At 46.1% G+C, this 21,759-nt stretch overlaps 1 protein-coding gene across 1 annotated transcript; it reads left to right on the top strand.

Annotated features, from left to right (window-relative positions):
• Positions 1-9,730: 9,730 nt before the first annotated feature.
• LOC117085186 (endogenous retrovirus group S71 member 1 Env polyprotein-like) lies at positions 9,731-20,177 on the top strand. Its single transcript, XM_033213838.1, has 2 exons — positions 9,731-9,977; positions 19,039-20,177. Exons 1-2 carry the CDS (start codon positions 9,891-9,893, stop codon positions 19,591-19,593), a joined length of 642 nt encoding a protein of 213 aa, XP_033069729.1. The 5' UTR covers positions 9,731-9,890; the 3' UTR covers positions 19,594-20,177.
• Positions 20,178-21,759: the final 1,582 nt, after the last annotated feature.

Genomic DNA, 21,759 nt, shown 5'->3' with positions numbered 1-21,759 from the left:
CTCGCGTCCAGCCTCACAGAGTGCCACAGATTGACTCCAGCAGCTGAGAGGGTCCCTCCCTTGGCACTTCCTGCCAAGGACAGCATGGACCCAGGATCCCTGGTCATGACAGAGCAGGCCCCAACCCGCAGTGAGAAGGATCCACTATTCTCATTGTAGCCCTGGACCTCAGGATGGAAGGCAAGGGGAGAGGTGGGTAACACAGAAGGTGACTTTCAAACCTGAGATGCCTGAGAAATCCCAAAGTTTGACTAGATTATTTTTCCAACTAAGAAGTAGAAACTTGAAATATAAATTAATGGAATTTATTGGAAAATGAAAGAAGATATTTTTTGCATGTTTACTTAGTTTAAAACTTTTTTTAAAAGTTAATTCAAAAATGTAAAAAAAAATTAATTAAAAACTGAAAAAAATATTTACAAATTAGCTGGGTGGGCAGTACGGTGGCTCACGCCTGTAATCCCAGCACTTTGGGAGGCTGAGGTGGGCAGATCATTTGAGGTCAGGAGTTCCAGACCAGCCTGGTCAACAGGGTGAAACCCCATCTCTACTAAAAATTAGCTGGGCATGGTGATGGGCACCTGTATTCCCAGTTACTCTGGAGGTTGAGGCAGGAGAACTGCTTGAACCTGGGAGGCGGAGGTTGCAGTGAGCTGAAACCACACTGCTGCACTCCAGCCTGGGCACAGAGCAAGACCCTGTCTCAAAGAAAAATGAAAATTATTTTTTTTAATTTAAAAAATGAAAATTAGGTGGGTGTAGCTCACCCTGTGGTCCCCAGGTGTGAGCTATGGAACAACTGGGTGTGTGCTGTCCCCTTCTCACCTGGCCTAACCTGGGGTTACCTGCTCCTTCCTGCCTTCCCCACACCTGGGAGAGCATGTGCGTACCTTTACCGCCTCTGCTTCATGGGGGGTGCACCAGGGTGCCTGTGCCCCATTCTCCATCCCCTGGGTCTCGGTGGTGGCCCAGAGACAGTGGGCTCACAAGCTCTGAGGCTGCCTTTCCTCCCAGACCAGGCCTCCTCCTCCCAGCCTGGCTCAGGGAGGGCCTGCAGCGCTCACAGGTTTGAAGTGGCCCTGGGACTCGCAGGATGCAGCAGGCCTTAGTCAGTAGGATACGTGGTCATTTCACACCGCTGCTGTGGCAGATGACCATAGCGTGCTGGCTTAAACCACCACACACTGATTCTCCCACAGTGCTGGGGATCAGAAGTTCAAGGCGGGTTCCCCTAAGCAGAAACCAAGGTACTGGCACTCCCTCCGGAGCCTGGAAGGAGCCTCCTCTCCTGGCCTTTGCCAGCGCCACAGTGGCACTCCTGGGATCAGGGTCCCTCCTTCTGCAGGGCAGTGGCAGGATCTCCCCAGCACTACACCTTCCCCCGGACGGTCATGGAGTCTCCCTCTGCCTCTCTCTTTTTGTTTTTTCTTTCTTTTTTTTTCACTTTTCTTATTATTTTTAAATTAACGCCTAATAATTGTACACGTGTATGAGGTACATGTGATGTTTCAATTCATGCATGCAATGTGTAATGATCCAATCAGTGTGATTAGCACATCTGACACCCATTTACCATTGCTTTGTGTTGAGAACGTTCAGAATCTGCCCCTCTAGTTATTTGACAATATACATTAAATTAGGGTTAGTTATACTCACCTTACAGTGGTGCAGGACACTTGAACTTACTCCTCCTGTCTAGCTGTATTTTGGTGTCTGTGAGCCAACCTCTGGCTGTCTCCCCACCCACCCATCCTTCCCAGCCTCTGGTAACCACTCTTCTACTCTCTGTTTCTATGAGATCAACTATTTTAGCTCCCACGTAGGAGTGACAACATGTGGCATTTATCTTCCTGTCCCTGGCTTATGTCGCTTAACAAGGTGTCCTCCAGGCTCATCCATGTCACTGTGAATGACAGGACGCCATTCTTTTTATGGCATAAAATAGTTTTCCGGTGGGTGTATGTACGATATTTTCTTTAACCATTTGTCTGTTGGTGTGGACTTAGGTAGATCTTGGCTGTTTGGAATAGTGCTACAATAAACAGGGTTTTTTTTTTTCCTGTGGATAAGTCTTCAGTAGTGGGATTGCTGGATCATACTGTAGCTCCGTTTTTAGTTTTTTGAGGAACCTTGATAGTGTTTTCCATAGCAGCTGCACTAATTTACCTTCCCTCTGACAGTGTATGAAAGCTCCCCTTTCTTTGCATCCTCACCATCATCTGTCATTTTCTGAAAGTCTTTTTGATAATAGTTGTTCTAACTGGGATAAAATGATATCTCATTGTGATTTTAATTTGCATTTTCCTAATGATTAGTGATGTTAAGCATTTTTTCACATACGTATTGGCTACTGGTATGTCTTCTTTTGAGAGATGTGTATTCGGCTCCTTTGGCTATTTTAAAATCCCATTATTTGGGGGTTGTTTCTGTTGCACTGTTTGAGTTCCTTGTGTATTCTGTATACAAATCCTTTGTTGAATAAATACTTCACAAATATTTCCTCCTATTCTGCTGGTTGTCTCTTCACTTGATTTTTTGTTTTTGACAGAGTCTCGCTCTGTCTCCCAGGCTAGAGTGCAGTGTTATGATCTCAGCTCACTGCAAGCTCCGCCTCCCAGGTTCACACCATTCTCCTGCCTTAGCCTCCCGAGTAGCTGGGACTACAGGCACCCACCACCACGTCCGGCTAAGTTTTTGTATTTTTAGTAGAGACGGGGTTTCACTGTGTTAGCCAGGATGGTCTCGATCTCCTGACCTTGTGATCTGCCCGCCTCGGCCTCCCAAAGTGCTGGGATTACAGGCGTGAGCCACCGCGCCCGGCCCAGCAGAGCTGATTTTAAAGATGTATGTAGATGGGAGAAGTGGGATGGCAGTGGTGCTAAGGTGCATAGAATGATGGCTTAGCCTCGGTGCTCTGCAGAAAAGCCTGTCCCCACACCCACCTGACTAGGGGAGGATGCTTCTGTGACTCCTGAATGTCCCTCACACTAATCTTGGCATGAATTACTGTGTCCGTTGCATGACAAGCTGTGTGACAACTGCATCCATTCCCCCAGGAACCACAAGCAATCTGAGGATAGGAAATGCTGCTTTATCTGTTCCCAGCCCCCAGTGCAGGGTCTCGAGAGGAAAATCAGCACAGCAGCCTTTCCCCTTATCTGGTTTCCTTTTCTGAGGTTTCAGTTACCCGGGAACAACTGAAGTCCGAAAATGTTAAATGGAAAATCCCATAAATAAGCAGTTCCTGAGTTGTACAGGGCGCTCCGTCTTGAGGAGTGTGGCATCTGGCGCCATGCTGCTCCATTCCTGTGTCCGGGGTCTGTGGTGCCATGCTGCTCCATCCCTTTGTCCAGGGTCTCCACACTGTCCACCCTCCCTGCCGTGGTCACTCAGCAGCCATCTCAGCTATCAAACTGCATACGGCAGGACGCTGCTCAAGTCACCCTTGTTTTATTTAATAATACCCCAACGCACACAGTAGGGATGCTGGCAATTCGGGTGTGCCAAATAGAAGCCATAAAGTACTCCTTTAAGTGAAAAGGGGAATGTTCTCAGTAAGAAAAAAATTGTATATTGAGGTTGCAAAAATCTACAGTAAGAACGGACCTTCTGTCCTTCAAATTATAAAGAAAAAAGGGCTTTGTGTTAGTTTTGCTACCACGCCTCTAACAGCCAAAGTGATGCCATAGTACATGGCAAGTACCCAGTTCAGATGGAAAAGGGATTCCATGTGTGAGCGGGGACATGAACAGAAACGTATTTCGATTGATGGCCGTCAGGTTCCATGTCATCTTAGGTTTCAGGCATCAGCTGGCGTCATGGACTACATCTCCCAAGGAGTAGGGGGGACTCCTGTACCAGAACAGCAGCACTCATTAATAACCCCAGTGCGCATCTACTTGCCGGCACAAGGGAGGGAATGCAGGATGACAACTGCGATTATGTTGGGGTCACCAACCTGTGTCCCACCACAAGACGACAGACATAAGGCTCAATCTCCACATCAGAGGCACTCAGGGGGCCTCTGCTCCAGCCTCCTAGCCCGGTGTGAGCAAACTTCTGTCAAGTGTCAGATACTAAATATTTTAGACTTTTCTGGCCTGATATGGTCTCTGTTCACATCTTCCTTTCTTTTTGTTTTGTTTACAATTCCTCGTTTTCTTTCGTGACACTTTTGAAATTTAAGAACTGTTCTTAGTTCTTGGGCCTTGCAGAAAGAAGCTGAGGGCCAGAGTTGGCCCTTGGCTGTGATTTGCCAATGTCCGTGTGACTCCGCCATGCTGCACAGCCTCTCTGCACCTCTGACAAACAGTCCCCAGGCTACGTGTAAGGGCTCATCTCCCCACCATGACCTGGAATTGCACCGTCACAGGTAGACTCGTGCAGGCTTCTCCAGCATAAGATGACTGGTGTGAGTTTCCACGGATGCGATTTCTGAAATTAGAGTCCTGAGAAATGCAGTTGCAGCAACACTGCTGAGGAAAGCTAGCCCTGAGTGCACCCGCTGCAGCTGCTCTTTCCAGAATATTCTATCTCTGGAACAGGAGGTACCTGAGGCCTGTGAGCACCAGGTAGGCTCTAAGGGCCTGCTCCGAGGACCCCTTAGTCCCTCGGCATGGCTCTCAGCTGGGTTCAAGGGAAGGGTAGCAGCCAGTGGTTTGAGACCAACTCCAGAGAAGTTAGCAGGAGAGGTGTGTGCCAAGCAGGGGTGGATCTCAGGGCTGCCTGAAGCCTAGAAATCTGACTCAGCACTTCTGCAACGCGGGAGACACCCTGGCCTCCCTGAGCGGGAATCCCTGGGGCTGAGGTGAGGCCTCCTGGGTCTGGGTCAAGGGAGAGAATCCATTCCCAGGAGCAGGCTGTGGCAGCACCGTCAGGACACAAAGCCAGTGACCTGTGGGGTGGAGGCTGCTTTTCCCACTGTGATCTGGAGGAAGAAGTTCCTGCCAAGCTGCCACCCTGACCTGCCGGATCTGTAAGCTACTTCTCTGCTCCTGAGGGTGCTCAGAGCCCTCATCACGTGCCTGCTGCTCGGCCTACTCCTGAGACTGTGGCATGCACACCGGAGGCTACACTCACATCCTTGGCACTCACTCTAGGCTCACTGTCTATCCCGTCACAGGAGCGGCTGAGGAAGGAGCCAAGGGAGAGGCAGGTGTCCAGGCTAGTCCAGCCGGGCCTGGAATGCCTGTGTTTGGCTGAGCTGACTGACCAGAAGGTGCCACACAGGGAGACAGTGGGGGTGGGAGCGAGGCCTGGGCAGGAGGATTTTCCTGCTTCCTGGGCCTGTTCATCCCTCCGTGGACTTAGACACACAATCCCTGGGTTCACCTCCTCGCAGGCTGTGGGATGCTGGTGGAATCACGTTCCTCCACCTTAATGTCTGCAGGCACAGATGACTTAGACCAGCATGTGCGAAGGCTGGGGTGGGAGTGAGGGGCTGGGTGATGCACTCTGCAGAGCCCAGGCTGAACAGAAGCTGGGTGGATGCACTCTGGAGAGCCCAGGCTGAACAGAAAGGACAGTCATGCAAGGAACACGGAGTCCTGTGGCGGGGAGGCCACCTTGGGGATGGCAGGGGGAAGAGTTGCCAGTTGTCCAGGTTGTCAGGGGCTTGTGGAGATGCTCTGGGGTCCCTTGGGTTCTCAAATGGATTTTGTGTTTCCATGGGCAGGACTCTGGGCTCGCCTCCAAAGGAAATCTGATTACAAGAAACAGGTGAAGTTACATGCAGTTGCCAGGAGCTCAGAATCCAGTGAAGGCACAGACATGGCAAGGTTGGACAGCAGCGCCCTTGGCAACGGGAGGGACTGGCACTCTCAGCCTCATGTGCCTGACCACCTTTGGGGACAGGAAGTCAGGCCAAAGGCTGCTCCAGGAGGGAAGGGTTAGCACAACTCAGACAAGTGGAAGATGGTGCCCCAGGCCAGAGTGAGGTGTGGCAGCTGTCCCCTTGGTGTGGGCAGCTGGCAGGTTGACCCCTGACCCCAGCTGTTTGCCTTCCGGGGAAGCTGTGTGGCTCCTGTAGAGCTTACTGTTTGCTGGTGTGGCAGTGCAGGGCAAGGAGAAGGTACGAAGACGCAGGGAGGCAGCCTGGGCTGCAGTCACACTTCTGCTGCACCCGGATCTGTGAGCTTCTCCACAAAGAGGAGAAAGAAGACAAGCCCAGGGCTGGGACTTTCTCCTGGCTTTTGTTTTTTTGTTTTGTTTTGTTTTGTTTTTTTGAGACAGAGTCTCTCTCTGTCACCCAGGCTGGAATGCAGTGGTGCAATCTCAGCTCACTGCAAGCTTTGCCTCCCAGGTTCACGCCATTCTCCTGCCTCAGCTTCCCAAGTAGCTGGGACTACAGGCGCCTGCCACCACACCTGGCTAATTTTTTATATTTTTAGTAGAGACAGGGTTTCACCATGTTGGCCAGGATGGTCTTGATCTCCTGACCTCGTGATCCGCCCGCCTCGGCCTCCCAAAGTGCTGGGATTACAGGCATGAGCCACTGCGCCTGGCCAGGAATTTTTTTTTTTTTTTTTTAAGATTGCGTCTTGCTCTGTTGCCCAGGCCGAGGGCAGTGGCACGATCACTGCTTACTGCAGCCTTGACCTCCTGGGCTCAAATGATCCTTCCAATTCAGCCCCCCAAGTAGCTGGAACTACAAGCGCACATCGTCACACCCAGGTAATTTTAATTTTTATTTATTTATTTTTATTATTTTTGAGATGGAGTCTCACTCTGTTGCCCAGGCTGGAGTGCATGCAGTAGCACGATCTTGGCTCACTGCAACCTCCACCTCCCAGGTTCAAGCAATTCTTCCTCCTCAGCCTCCCGTGTAGCTGGGATTACAGGCACCTGCCGCCCCACCTGGCTAATTTTTGTATCTTTAGGAGCGACGGGGTTTCACCATGTTGGCCAGGCTGGTCTCGAACTCCTGACCTCAAGTGATCCACCCGCCTCAGCCTCCAAAATTGCTGGGATTACAGGCGTGAGCCACCACACCCAGCCAATTTTTTTTTATTTTTTATTTTTTTGTAGAGACGGGGTCTCACTATGTTGCCCAGGCTGGTGGCAAACACCTGGCTCAGGCAATCCTCCCATCGTGGCCTCTTAAAGCACTGGGATTACAGGAGTGAGCCACTGCACCTGGTCAAGAATTTCCCTAAAGCTTATGAAGTGATGAGCCTTTCATTTCATGTAGAAGGTTCTGGTGGCTGCAGGATGGCCTGAAATGAGAGGGCAAGTGATCCTTTAGAGAAATGGTTTCCTTTTATCCAGTCTGAAGCTGATGGGGGTGAGGCTGGAAGTAAGTAAGGCTGGCAGAAGTAAGGCTGGAACGGAGGAGAAACAAATCAGCAGGACTTGGCTGAAAGGTGTTGGGTTTGTTCGTTTATTTACTCAGCAGATACACAGAGAGTGCTCACTGTGTGCTTGGCACTGTGGTCAATGAACTGAGTATGCAACAGTGAACAGAATATATATGGTCCTTGCTCTGTGCCACTCACAGTTTGGCTCAGGTCCAGAGAGGAAGAGGAGGACTCCAAGGTGTTCTCAAGGTTCCACTGGGACATTGGTGTTCCTCCCCAAACCAGTGATCAGTTAGTGAGGGGTGCAGTCATGTCCGTGGGTCTTCAACAGCATTTTACTGAAATAAAATATCAGAGTGCCTTGGATGTCATAAGGGAAAGAAGAGTTTGCAGAAATTTTGTTTCTGTTATATATATGCAGGTCTGTATTGGATCAGTATGTGCAATGTACTTCTTACTGAAGGGCAGGTAAAAAAAAAAAAAAAAAACCTTGTATGGGGCTGAGCATAGTGGCTCAGGTCTGTAATTCCTGCACTTTGTGAGGCTGAGACAGGACTGCTTAAACCAGGAGTTCAAGACTAGCCTGGGCAACATAGCAGGACCTCATCTCTACAAAAAATAAAAATAAAAATTAGCCCAATGTGGTAATGCACACCTGTAGTCCCAGCTACTTGGGAGGCTGAGGCAGGAGGTTCACCTGAGCCCAGGGATCAAGGGTGCAGTGAGCCATGATCACACCACTGCATTTGGCCTGGGCAACAGAGCAAGACCCTGTCTCAAAAAAAAAAAAAAAAAATCTAAAAAAGAATGGTTAAGTCAAGCATGGTGGTACATGCCTGTAGTCCCAGCTACTCTGCAGGCTGAGGCAGGAGGATCACTTGAGCTTAGGAGTTTGAGGTGGTAGTGTGCAATAATTGTGACTATAGCCACGGCACTTTAGCCTGGGCAACATGACGAAACCCGGTCTCTACAAAAACTAAAATTAGCCTGGAGTGGTGGTGCATGCCTGTGTTCCCAGCTATTCCAGAGGCTGAAGTGGGAGGATTGCTTGAGCCCAGGAGGTGGAGATTGCTGTGGGCTGAGATCTTGCCACTGCAGGGGGCTACAGGAGTCTAAAAGGGAGGTGACACAATTTCCCCAAATCTCCAACTTTCGGGAGTTCTGCCTACACTCCTTGCCCCAGGATTCCCCCAGCACCAAGGCCAAGGGGGTGTCTTGGCCCTCAGCACTGGGTTGGAACATTTATACACAGAACCAGGCCTTAGAAGGCATACACAGAGCCCATGAGTACCAGCCCCCATCTCCATCCTCTGTTCTCTGGGACTGCAAGTCCAGGCCTGACCTGGTTCTGTCCCTACCTGGAGAGACAGAAGACAGAAGGAGACAACCCCTGAGAAGCCTTTCCCGAAGGCCTCATTCCCCCTCACACTGTAAGATCTCTCAGCCCGCACTTTGGGAGGCCTAGGCGGGCAGATCACGACATCAGGAGATCGAGACCATCCTGGCTAACACGGTGAAACCCCGTTTCTACTAAAAATACAAAAAAATTAGCAGGGCGTGGTGGCGGCGCCTGTAGTCCCAGCTACTCGGGAGGCTGAGGTAGGAGAATGGCGTGAACCCGGGAGGCGGAGCTTGCAGTGAGCTGAGATCTGGCCACTGCACTCCAGCCTGGGCGACAGCCAGACTCCATCTCAAAAAAATCTCAGCCCTCGATCAGGGCCCCTCTCCAGGAAAGGTGACAGAGTGGTGTCTAAATGACACTGTCCTAGGGCCCCGCTGGGGTAGAAAACAGACCCAGATGGCGCCCCCAGCCCTCCCTCCCCAGGCAGGAATAAAGAGCATAACAGACAGTGGAGGACACCGGGACAGGAAGGAGGGGCCAGCCGCTCTCAGACTAAGTCTAACCCAGGGCGGTGAGGAAGTGTGGTCCCAAATCCAGCCCCCTCCCGGCCGAGCTCACAGAGCTCAGGGCTGGAACTCAGAACCCCTACCCCGACGCAGGCGGCGGAACCGAGGGGAACTTGAGCCGCGGCCCCACAAGCAGAAACAGGCCTGGGCGCCGGAAGGCTGTGTCCGAGGCCTGCGTGGAGCTGCGGCCCGGTGACTCCCGGAAGACAGCGGGGGGCACTGGGCGTCCCGGATCCGAGCCTCCCGGGCGGCAGGGCCTCCCAGTGCGGCACCCGGATCCCCGCCAAGGCACCCCAAGCGCGGACGGCGGGACGGGACAGCACCAGGGTGGTGTCCGAAGCTTCCCCACCGCCTTGGACCAACTCGGCCCCGGCCCGGGCGGGGCTTCCCGGAGAGATTTATACCACTTCCCGGGGCTCCCGCTCAGGCCGGACAACAGCTCCGATACCCAGTCCCGCTCGAGGGTTGACCCCCCCATCCAAAACCAGCCAACCAACCAAACCACCTCTCCCAAGCCGGGCCGCTTCCCGGCGTCCGCCGCTGACCTGATCAGAGCCGCTCTGCCGGCCCGAGGGAGCTGAGAAGGGGATTGGGAATGGGGTCTTGGGGAGGGGGCTGGCTTTTCTATCCATTTTTATAAAGATCATAGTCTTTAACTGTTCTAAGTCATTCATCTTAACTCAGCATATGGATTTGTCAGCAGAACACGACTTAAAAGTGGCTTCAGAGGAAAACCAAGAAATACTTGAAAGAAGTGAAAACAAACAGCCACAGGTATGTAGCAATTTAAATTTCTGGTTTACTATTGGTTGGTTAGTTGATTTTTCTTTAATAACATAGCATAGTCCAAATGAAGTGACCTTTTAGACTATCCTTTTAGAATCCAACAGATCGTGATTTCATATTTAATTTTAAAATATTTTAGTCAGTTATAAAATTTAAAATATTCTTACAGTCTGTAGTAACTCATAGCTATCTGTACCCTTGAACCTGAGGCCAGAAGTTTCCAGAAGTCTCTTTGCTCTTTTATTTTATCTTTTATTTTTATAACCTTCTTCACGATAAAGTAAGTAACATCAAAAATGGAGTTGTATTACTAAGCTAGAGAAATTATGAACAATTGGACAGTGATGGCCACTGAGTTCAACTCCTGTTAAAGGAGGCATCATTCCCAGTGGTTCAAACTTTGCAGTTTTATGTTGCTGGTCACCAGTGGTGAGGTTAAAAACTTCTTCTGTTTTTTTGGTCTCTGGTTGCCTTCAGTGTCTATGTTCAGGGAGAGGATGGGGTCATACAATCAACCCAACTGCCTATTAAGAGAATTACGACTTCCAGAATGGGACTTTGGTGTCAGGGTACAAACAATAACTTTCTTATTTTAACATAAATAGTAAACATTATTAAAATCTTTTATTCCACTGTCACTAGTGGAACTTAGAATATATTAGAACTGAATATAAGAAATAATCTATCCAGATAACACTCATAGCATTTGAAGTAGAATCTAAAAATTTTCTTTTCTTTCTGATTGGTGTTCATTTTGGCTTCTAATAATTTAGCATTTGCCTACTCTCCGGTTAATCTTCAGAAATATGAATTTACTGTAGGGGTTCACTATTTATGGTATGCTGAGGTCAAAATCCTTTTAAGAGAGAAACTTTTGGAATACGACATATCATCTGTGAACCCATTTCTGGCAGATTTAATTCATAATGAATTAAGTTTAGTCCAAACTAACAGTGAGAGTTAAGCTTACTGGTTCATGTTTTTCTCCTATGTTAAGCCAAGGCAAATTATTTTTTACTTCTTAGTTATAATCCAGTAACTTAGGGGTGGCAAAACACAGATTAAGTTTTACAGTTAAATTTTAATTATGTTCTATTTTTTGTTCATACTTAATTCAGAATAAATTTTAAAACATGCACCCTAACAGAAAAGACATCTGAAAAACAAAACAAGCAAATTAATTTTCCACTTTTACACCTGCAAAAAAAAAAAAATGTCTCAAGAACCAGAACTGAGTAAGAATTGTGATAAAGAGGGTATTATCTGTATATTCAAGACTTCTTTTAAAATTCATTACCAGAAAGTTCAACCGAAGATTGGTGAAAGTTTTGAAAAATCCAAAATTACTGTTTGTCCTGAGGAAGAGCTCTTACACAGTAACTCTGGAGAGGGATAAAGTTAAAGGGAGTGCCCTCTAATCTGATGAATCATATCCCTGACTGCAAGGAAGCAGATGCATCTTAGAGTGTCCAACTCTGTAGTATTCCAGGCATTGCCTAAACAGAAGGAGCCCATCACAAACATGTCTTTTCATTGCATTTAAACTCTGGGTCCCTAAAAAACACCTGTCAGTCACCTTCTAAGCTTTACACAAATGAAAATAAATCAGACTGTAAAAATTATAACAAACCAGACATGTAACCTGTTTCTCAGAGATGAAGAGAATTGTTGTAATGATACAGAAATTGAAAAATTAAGGAACCCAGTAGTTATGGTTGAAATGAAAGAAGATCAAGAGTTTGATATGCAAATGGCAAAAAATATAAACCAAAATACCACTAATTGGAAATTAGACACTGGCCTCAGTCTAGAGATCCAAAAAGTCTTTTTGATTTGTGGTTTTCTCACTCCAAAGAAATGAGGCATGTGATACAGATAGAAAGCCTCAGTATTTCTGCTGTTACACTTACAAAAGCAAAAATCCAATACAGCACTTGTTCCACAAGCCATATGGAATTTAGAAGCTCTTCTAAAGCTTAGAACATGACTGGCAAGTATGTTTCAGGGAGCCACATATGACAGTCCCACTGCTAATAGCTATAAAAGCATGAAACCCAAATGAGAAAATGTGAGTTATTCTCCACCCCGTAGTGACAGAACACCAAAAGCATATCTAGACTTACAGCAAGATATGCAAAGGCTTAAGAATGAGGTGGGCATGTTACAAGCAGAGTTCCTGGCTTTGAAGAAAGAAAGTTCAACTATAAAAAGAAAGAGGTTCACTTGCTACTTCCCTTTTTATAAATTATCTGATTCATTCTGGTTTTCTACTCAAGAAAATCTCGTGTGTATAGTTACAGTGGAGTTATCTAAATGTGTAATTATGTGTCAAAGTAGATTAGTGCTGCTATCTAAATGACAGTTCTGGAAAACATTATAATATTTGTTCATTAGTCAACCTAAGTCTCACTATCAGTCTTCCAAGTAACACATGGCCTGGGAAAATAATTTAGCCATATACCATGTGACCTTCTGAATCAGCTAAACATAAAGAAAATTGCTAAAGAAATAAGCTCTAGATTCTTCTTACTGTATTCATTTAAAGATGAATTACATTTATTTAAATGATAAAATGGTAACACAAGAAGAGGGAAACAATGACTGAGAAGAGACTTGAAAATGTATCCAGCCTTGAGAGTTACAACAAATATTATCAGCCAAAGATGTCTGTTTAATGTGCTTTCATGCATGTAAGTTTATTTGTTTGACTCAAGCTGTTTAAACTTATAATTCCATCATGGCCATTTTAAATATTTTTGGAAACAAATACATATATTTTTGCATATTTTAAAAAAATCACCACTCTCCAATGTTTCTGTTGAATCACACTTTTACATTATGTTGTTTAATAAAATATGGTAAGTTTTGACATGTATGATTTTATCATATAAGTAGCATAACTCCTCAGCCAAAAATTTATCATTTGACTCTATCGTAGAAAGCTGAGTTCTGTACATTGTATTCTAAAGATAGACAAAAATCTAGAGATTTTCTTCTTTCAAAGTAAAAGCAGATGAGGCCTCCTGCTATCCTCTGAGGCATTAAATTGCTTTGCCAAAGTCACACTTTTAATTTATCTAATTTGATATATTTATCTGGTAATTTATGTAATTCAGCAATATTTAATTGTATCTTCCCTTTGGTGCCATGAAATGCTAGGTAATGCCACCGTAGGAGCTTTGGGTGAATTATTTAATATTTCTTGGTTTTACTTCCATTATCAAGTAGATAATGGGGCTAGAGAATACAACTATACTGTAAATCTTCCAGCTATAAACTTTTGTGGTAACTGAATGTAAACTTGGGGAACATCTCATTTTCCAGGATTCTGCAGTAGCAACTCAGTAGTTTCACTCTGCTCCTTGTATTGTGGTAAACTTTGGTTCCTCTGTTTCAGTGAGCACCTTCACTTTTTTTATATCCCAGGATCCAAATGAAAAAATAAGGATAAAAGGCAGTGGGGAAAATAATAGCTTAGTGTAGAAAAGGGAAAGCTTCTTTTCTGTTTCTGAAGCCCCACAAGGTCACATCCTCTCAATCTGGCTATTTCATGGAGAATCCAGGTGACAAAGACAGAAGACACATGTCATGCCTGTGTCTTTTTGTTTCTCTGTTTTTGTGTTGATATATTTACACCACAGAAGTAACTGTGATCTGGTGGAGACCTAGAAGTAGAGTCAGAAGCCCTGGGAAAATCCTGCAGCTTGCTTATATTTTTAACCTCTCTTTTTAAGAATTGTGATAACTAAATAAGTTCATCAATGTATGTTTGTAGAAGTGCTTAGTACAATGTCTAGATTTATGATTTAGTAAATGAAATTCTTATAACTGACTAAAAAAATGTTTAGTCAAATCACAATACAATATTATCAGGGAAACAGAACTTTTAAAACTTTGAGAAATTTTATCTGTCCAAATACAGGTGGAGGTAAAACTTTTACTATAGGGTGGTGTCTGGGTTAGATATCATAGTATAAATGCAATATCCTTTTTCCAACATTTTAATTTAGTCAAATTAGTTAATATTTTACTTTGAGTTTGTTGTAATTCAGAGAAAGGCTTTTCCAATTCTGATATTCTTAAAAACTCTCCAGTGTGTACGTGTGTATTTTAGTTTTATGGATTCACTGACTTCAAATAAATATTTGAACTTTTTGAAATTTATGCTCTGTAAGGTTCAAGGTTTTGCTCAACTTTTTCTCCAGTTGGATATCCACTTACAGCAACTTTTGATTGCATGAATGTACGGGTTGTTCTTTTACTTCAGAGATAACCATGATGTTATTTTATTGAGTGCTAGCTGAAAATTTCTTTTGTTTTATTTAGGATTTTCAAAGTTATGGAAAAAAGAAGGATGTGATATATACAAATTGCATGTTGAAGGGAGATATTGCCACACTCAGATGGGAATTATATGTAATAAAAAATGACAGTCTCAAAAAGGAAAAGGAATATATTCAGGAAATTAAAAGTATTAGGGAAATAAATACTAACTTTGAAAAGAGTGTGAGACTCAATGAGAAAATGATAACAAAAACAATGTCCCAGTGTTGGCAACAGCTTAATGACCTCAAAGCTGTGAATACAAGGCTGAATTCAAAATTGGAGAAGGAAAAACACCGCACAGACAGACTGGAAGCTGAAGTTGAATTCCTCCATTCTAGACTGGCTGCTGCTATAAATGAGCACAATGAAAGTGTAGAAACAAAAGACCTAGAACTTGTTTTACAGAGAGCATGTAATTTTTCTGTACATAAAAAAAGAGTTCTACTATTTCTCAACTAAAAGATAAACATGAGTTGCTTACTGAACAATTTTCTAAAGCTGGGATGAAGTTAAATACCTTAAAAGGTAAGCTCCATGAGACAAGAGATGCTCTCAGGGAAAAGACACTGGCTTTAGAAAGTGTGCAGATGAACCAGAGGCAAGCACAGCATTGAATAAAGGAAATGGAGCAGGTGCATCCAAATGAGGAAGCTAAACTAGTCAATCCACTGGAAAGCACAACTGTGTAGAGGAGGACTGTCTCAACTAGAATGTGAGAATCTCTTGCTTAAACAACAACTACAGGGTGCTCATAAGGAAGGCAATGATAAAGAGATAGTAATTAATATCCAAGGAGGCTGTCTTGAGAGTAGAAAGAAAGATCTTCTTCTAGAAGAGAAAAATAAGAAATTAATGAATGAATATAATTCTACAAAAGAAAAGCTGTTTCAGTATGTAAAAGAAGAAGCAGAGGAGAAGTATGAAGAAAGATAAATATTTTTAACCTTCCAGAAGGAAAATTTAAACATTTCATTGTGGCTATATGTTGAATCTAGTTCAATATTAAAATAGATAGATGAAAATGTATTTACCATACTGTATAATTCCATTTTGTGAAACATCCAGAAAAGACATATATAGGGACAGAAAGAAGATGAATGTTTGTGTACGGCTGGCGCTGGAAATGGGTCGTGACTGCTGATGAGCATGAGGGATTGTCCTGGAGTGATAAAAATGTTCTAAAGCTGGATTATAGGGATGGTTGCACGACTAGTAAATTTACTAAAAATCTTTGAACTGTATGTTAAAACAGATAAATATGTAGTATGGAAATCATATTTTAACAAAACTGTTTTAATAAAAAACCAAAAAAATGTGTTTACTCTATCAGCTTGGAAACATACCTTGTTTCCAGGAAATAAAAGATAGAGCTGACAGATGCTTTCTTTGAGTAAAGACATTGTCACCTATGAAATTGTAGTAGCTACAGTGTAATGTTCATAAGCTATGTAGTCTTATAGTGCTGAAATAACAAATGTAATGTCTTTATGTTGCCACATTTTAAGACCATAATGAAGCAGATAAATAGAAATGCTTGTACCTGAAATAAGTATTTTGAAATTAAGATTCAATTAAATGAGCCACTTTGACACTTAATTCTAGATTTCCCAGATGAACTGAAGTATGTTGCTGTGTCTTGTGGTGCTTTTCCTTCAGTGGCTGTTTTATGTATTTTAGTTAGTATAACTTTATTTTGACTCATATTAATGTGACTTAAGTCTGAAAATATGTCAGTCTCACATTATGTATTTTTCTGACCACTTAATATTTGAAAGACATCTACTTGTTATAAAATCACAATTTGGAATAAATGTGGTAAATTTTAACAAAAAATATTTGATTTAATGTTCCCACTGGTAGGTATTTATAATTTACTTTGAATATTTTTATTAATAATTAGCTCATAATTTACATTTTAAGTCTCAATGACTATCATTTGGATATAACTTTGTCCAATACAAAGATACTTGTAGCTGTCTGTGATTTGTGAGTTTGACATTGAATCCCCATTTTCAGAGCAATGAGGGATGGCAGAGTTCACGTAGAGTGGGAATGAAGTACATTGGCAGTACAAGAGGCTGGTGCAGCCATTACTATGGAGACAGACACACTGTGGGCCCAGGCACTGCCGGCAGGGACCTCGGCACAGAGAGTTGAATTGGTCGCCCTCACTCAGGCCCTCCGATGGGGTAAGGACAAATGTATTAACATCTACACTGACACCAGGTATGCTTTTGCTGCTATACATGTACTTGGAGCCATCTATCAAGAGTGAGGGCTACTCACCTCAGCAGGAAAGAAGCAATTGTGGCCCTGCTTGAAGCTGTTTGGCTCCCTCAACAGGTGGCTGTGATTCACTGCAAAGGACATCAAAGAAGCTGTGGTAACCAAAGAGCAGATGCTGCAGCTCGGCTCCCGGTCGTGCCTTTAACCCTGCTGCCCCCTGTGTCCTTTCTGCGACCTGACTTGCCAGACCACCCAGAATACCCCCCAGAGGAAGAAAAACAAGCTTCAGATCTTCAGGCCAGTAAAAATCAGGAAGAAGGAGTAAAATTGGCCCAGCTTCTAAGAAGCCATTTCAAGATCCCCCACCTTCAGGACTTAATGAACCAAGCAGCTCTCCGGTGTACGGCTTGTGCTCAGGTAAACGCCAAGCAAGGTAAGCCCAGCCCAGGTCACCACCTCCGGGGAGGCTCGCCAGGAGAAAGGTAGGAAATTTACTTTACGTAGATAAAACTGCACCGGGCAGGATATAAATACCTCCTGGTGCTAGTAGACACCTTTTCCGGATAGACTGAGGCATTTGCCACCAAAAATGAAACTGCCACCACGGTAGTTAAGCTGTTGCTCAATGAAACCATCCCTCGACATGGACTGCCTGTTGCCATAAGGTCTGATAATGGACCTGCCTTCACCTTGTCCACAGCTCAGTTGGTTAACAAGGCATTAAACGTTCAATGGAAACTCCATTGTGCCTATTGACCCCAGAGCTCTGGAGAGGTAGAACGCATGAACCGCACCCTAAAAAGTACCCTTACTAAATTAATCCTAGAGACCGGTGAGAATTAGGTAAAGCTCCTTCCTTTAGCCCTCCTTAGAGTAAGATACACCCCTTACTGGGCTGGGTTTTCACCTTTTGAAATCATGTATGGAAGGGCTCCGCCTATCTTGCCTAAGCTAAGGGGTACCCATTTAGCAGAAATCTCACAAGCTAATTTGTTACAGTACCTGCAGCCTCTCCAACAAGTACAAGACATCATCCAGCCACTTGTTCGGGGAGCTCATCCCAATCCAGTTCCTGACCAGATGAGGCCCTGCCACTCTTTCCAGCCGGGTGACCTGGTATATGTTAAAAAGTTCCAGAAGGAAGGACTCACTCCTGCCTGGAAAGGACCTCATACTATCATCCTCACCATGCCAATGGCTCTGAAGGTGGACGACATTCCTGCTTGGATTCATCACTCTCGCATCAAAAAGGCCAACAAAGCCCAGCAAGAAACAAGGGTCCCCAAGCCTGGGCCAGGCCCCTTAAAATTGCACCTAAGTCGAGTGAAGCCATCAGATTAATTCTTTCCATTTACCTCTTCTGTCTGTTTCCACCTGTTATGTCCTCTGCCCCTTCCTACTCTTTTCTCCTCACTTCCTTCACAACAGTACGTGTCTTTGCAAACACCACCTGGAAAGTGGGAACATCCAAGAAAGTCTCTTTTGTAGTCGATTTATGTGCTTTGCTCCCAGAACCTGCCCGTACCCACAAAGAACAGCACGATCTGCCGATCATGGGATCAGGGAACGTCGGCATTGCTGCAGGGTTCGACACACCAGAAGCCGGACTGGATGTGGAAGCTCTAAGGGTGCAGAAAAGGGGTCCAGAGCGTTGGCTTTCACCTTCGTCCTGGAAATCACCCTGACTCTAGCTGCCGAGATTCTTACCAGTTTTTCTGCCCTCACTGGACGTGTGTAACCTTGCCACTTACTCTGGAGGATCAACCCTACCTTCAACCCTTTCCATAGCTCGCGCTTCCCATCCTAGACCGTGTACTATAGGGAATTGCTATCCTCTTACTGTGACTATCGGTAACCCTAGTTTAGCTCAATGGTATTACGGCATGTCACAGGGATTAAGGCTTTATATTTTGGGATTTGATGTTGGAACTATGTTCACCATCCAGAAAAAGGTCCTGGTCCCATGAAGCCCTCCTAAGCCAATCGGACCTTTAACAGATTTGGTGACCCTGTGTTCCAAAAACACCCAGACAGGTCAATATAACTGTCCCACCATCATTCCTGCTTCCTAGACCTCAGCTGCAACGACGACACCTCCAACCCAGCCTGAAGTCCATTCTGGACAGTGCTCTTCACCTCCTTAATCTCACCCAGCCTGAACTAGCCCGAGATTGCTGGTTGTACCTAAAGGCCAAACCCCCATATTACATTGGATTAGGAGTAGAAGCCATGCTAAAAATTCTTTCTTGTCATACGTGCAGCCATGCCCTTACACTAGGAGACGTGTCAGGAATGCCTCCTGTCTAACTAGCAGGGTATAATTTATCTGCTTCTCCCTCTCAGGCTACCTGGAATCAGTCCCTGCTTACTTCCTTAAACACCTCAGTCTCCTATCAGGCACCCAACAATACCTGGTTAGCCTGCACTTCAGGTCTCGCTCACTGCATCAGTGGGACTGAACCTTGACCTGTGTGTGTTGGTTCATGTACTCCTCCAGGTCTACGTGCACAACGGGTCAGAAGGACAACTCCTCATCGCTCCTCCTGAATTGCATCCCAGGTTTTGCCAAGTCGCCCCACTCCTTGTACCCCTTGTGGCCGGCCTTAGCATAGCTGGGTCAGCAGCCATCGGCACGACTGCCCTGATTCAAGGAGAAACTGGGCTAATGTCCCCATCTCAACAAGTAGATGATGATTTAAGCCATCTCCAATCAGCCATAAAGATACTGCATGCCCAGGTAGAGTCTCTAGCGGAAGCAGTTCTTCAAAACCGCCAAGGCTTAGATCTGCTATTTCTCTCCCAAGGAGGGTTATGCGCAGCTTTGGGAGAAAGTTGTTGTTTCTACGCCAATCAGTCTGAAGTCATAAAAAATACTCTTCAAAAAGTTCGAGAAAATCTAGGTAAATGCCAGCAGGAACAGGAGAGTAACACCCCCTGGTACCAAAGCATGTTTAACTGGAATCCCTGGCTAACTAATTACTGGGTTGGCAGGAGCCCTTCTCCTCTTGTTAAGGTTAGTCTTCGGGCCTTGTCTATTAAATTGGTTGCTTAGCTTTATAAAGCAGCACATAGCTTCTGTCAAACTTGTGTATCTTAGAACCCAATATAACCCCCTTGTTATAACCGAGGAATCAATGATTTGATTCCCCAAAAACATGAGTGGGAAATGTGATGCCCTACCTTGTTTTAACCTGATTGACTCTCTCAGCTGAAAGAGCCAGACTCCATTTTGGTTTCTCCGCTTGCAGCCCCTTGTCCCCCTCCCTTAAGGACATAACTGGTGCAAGCTGACTCCAGGCACACCCAAGAGTGCGCTTACTGATAAGATACTGAGGCAAGCTGTGCCAGCGGCTCCTGGGAACACACTCGGTTGATGGTACCCAAAGCCCCTGCATTTGTCTCTTTATGACAGTTTAAGCCCCTGAACCTGGAACTATTTATTTTCCTGTAACTGTTTCTGTAACCATCTATCTTTTAACTTTTTGCCTGTTCTGCTTCTGTAAAAATTGCTTGAGACTCCCCCTCTCCTATTTAGACCAAGATATAAAAAGAAATCTAGCCCCTTCTTCAGGGCTGAATTTTGAGCTCTAGCGGTCTCTTGGTCGCCAGCAATAAAGGACTCCTGAATTAGTCTCAGAGTGTGGCGTTTCGCTATAACTAGCTCAGTTACAACAACAGGAGCTTGTTTGCCCCCAACAGTTCCACGCACCCCTCGACACCAGTCTTTTTCTTCTTATCAGGTCCCTTCCCTGGGCATAGGCCTGAGTGTGCAGCCTGGGTAGCTGCTAGTCCCAGAGATGGGACCTGTCTGCACCCTGGGAACTCCCTGTGGCCAACTCCAGCTTTGTCAACCCCAGCAAGGGAGGGTGGCAGGCAGCACCTGGTCCTGTGGTTCAGGGTAGCTCTCTTGGGCTGACTGCCCCCGCTCCTACTCCCCCCCGACAACCTCCACCTCAGCTGGCCAGCTCTGGACACAGTGGTTGAGTCTGAGCCAGCCCCATCTTGGCAGCTCCCTCTCCTGCCTGCGAGGGCGACTTCACTTTGACTTCAAATCTGCAGAGTGATGTGCAGATTGCAGATTCAGCCCTGAGCCCCACCAAGACACAGCAGGGACAGGGGCAGCTGGCCCAGGGGCGCCCCAGGCTCCAGTTCCTGCCTCCTCCCACCCCAAGGCCCCATGAGCTTCCCTTCCTCCATCCCTCTGTGCCTAGATGCAGGCCAGACCTCAAGAGGCGGCTAAGGGATGGGGAGAGAACAGAGGACTCCCCACAGAGGCCCAGAACCCACATCCAACCTCAGTTCACAACTCCCCAGCGTAGGCCCCCTGGCTTCTCCCGCTGAGGTGAATATGTTCGTGGCCATCATTTCTTTGGGGGAAATCAGATTCTTTGGGGCTCCCGTTGCTCTCTGCTGCTCGCTCTCCTCTGCTGCCAGTCCCACATCCTAAGAGTGCCCCTGTGTAGAAGGGGGGAAGGACACCCACCCTTACAGCTCCTCGCACGAGGCTGAAAAGTGTCCACTTCTCCCATAGACCGGATGTATACAGCTTCCTTGAATAAACAGAGAAATTGATCCCGCCAGTCTTAAAGGAAGTTACATTGGTTTCATCCGAGTTCCCTGAAACTTACCAGCCCGGGGTCTGACAATGAGAAGCCAGCCCCTCAGCCCCTATGATTGCCTAAGACCACCTGCTGCCTGGTAACTAACTTCTCTTCCTCACTCCTCCCCAATTCGTGTTTTTCCACCCACGGTTACATTTCTTCGTGGCTAGCCCTGCAGGACCCCCAATCTATCCACTAACCCGAACGTTGAAAGAGGCTCTCTTGGCCCCCTTCCCTGCCCAGCTCTTTCCCTCCTCCTGTGTCTGCCCCGCCCCCAACCCTTCCGCTGAGGCCCAGTGGGGCCTCTGAAAAACCACGGGGGTGGTGGGTGGTGAGCTCTGCCTGGGGAACCTGGGGAGGAAGGGCGGTTCTCCAAGTCCCCTTGGTCGCACCCCAGTCATTCTGACCTTGCATTCGTGCGCGGCTTCCTTGCCCTCTCTGTGCAGCCAAAAGGGGCAAATTCAGGAACTGCAAGATGGCGCACCAGGTGAAACAAGCGGCTGCGCCTGCAGAGATGCTGGGACCCAGGCTACTGGTGGCCTTTCCAGCATCAGGTTCCGAACCTACCCGCCTCCTGCACCCTGTTCCTATGGAGAGGTGACAACGTGCTAGCAGCC

This window comes from Trachypithecus francoisi, unplaced genomic scaffold (genome assembly GCF_009764315.1).
Source record: "Trachypithecus francoisi isolate TF-2019V2 unplaced genomic scaffold, Tfra_2.0 Contig00529, whole genome shotgun sequence".
Taxonomy (NCBI): domain Eukaryota; kingdom Metazoa; phylum Chordata; class Mammalia; order Primates; family Cercopithecidae; genus Trachypithecus; species Trachypithecus francoisi.
The sequence above is the reverse complement of the archived record's forward strand: the minus strand, read 5'-3'. Positions and strand labels throughout refer to the sequence as shown.

Bases quoted from the DNA above. Each gene is read 5' to 3' on its own strand.
- LOC117085186 (XM_033213838.1), top strand. From the start codon at position 9,891: ATGGATTTGTCAGCAGAACACGACTTAAAAGTGGCTTCAGAGGAAAAC. The intron at 9,978-19,038 runs GTATGTAGCAAT...GTACTCCTCCAG, and splicing joins GTGAAAACAAACAGCCACAG to GTCTACGTGCACAACGGGTC.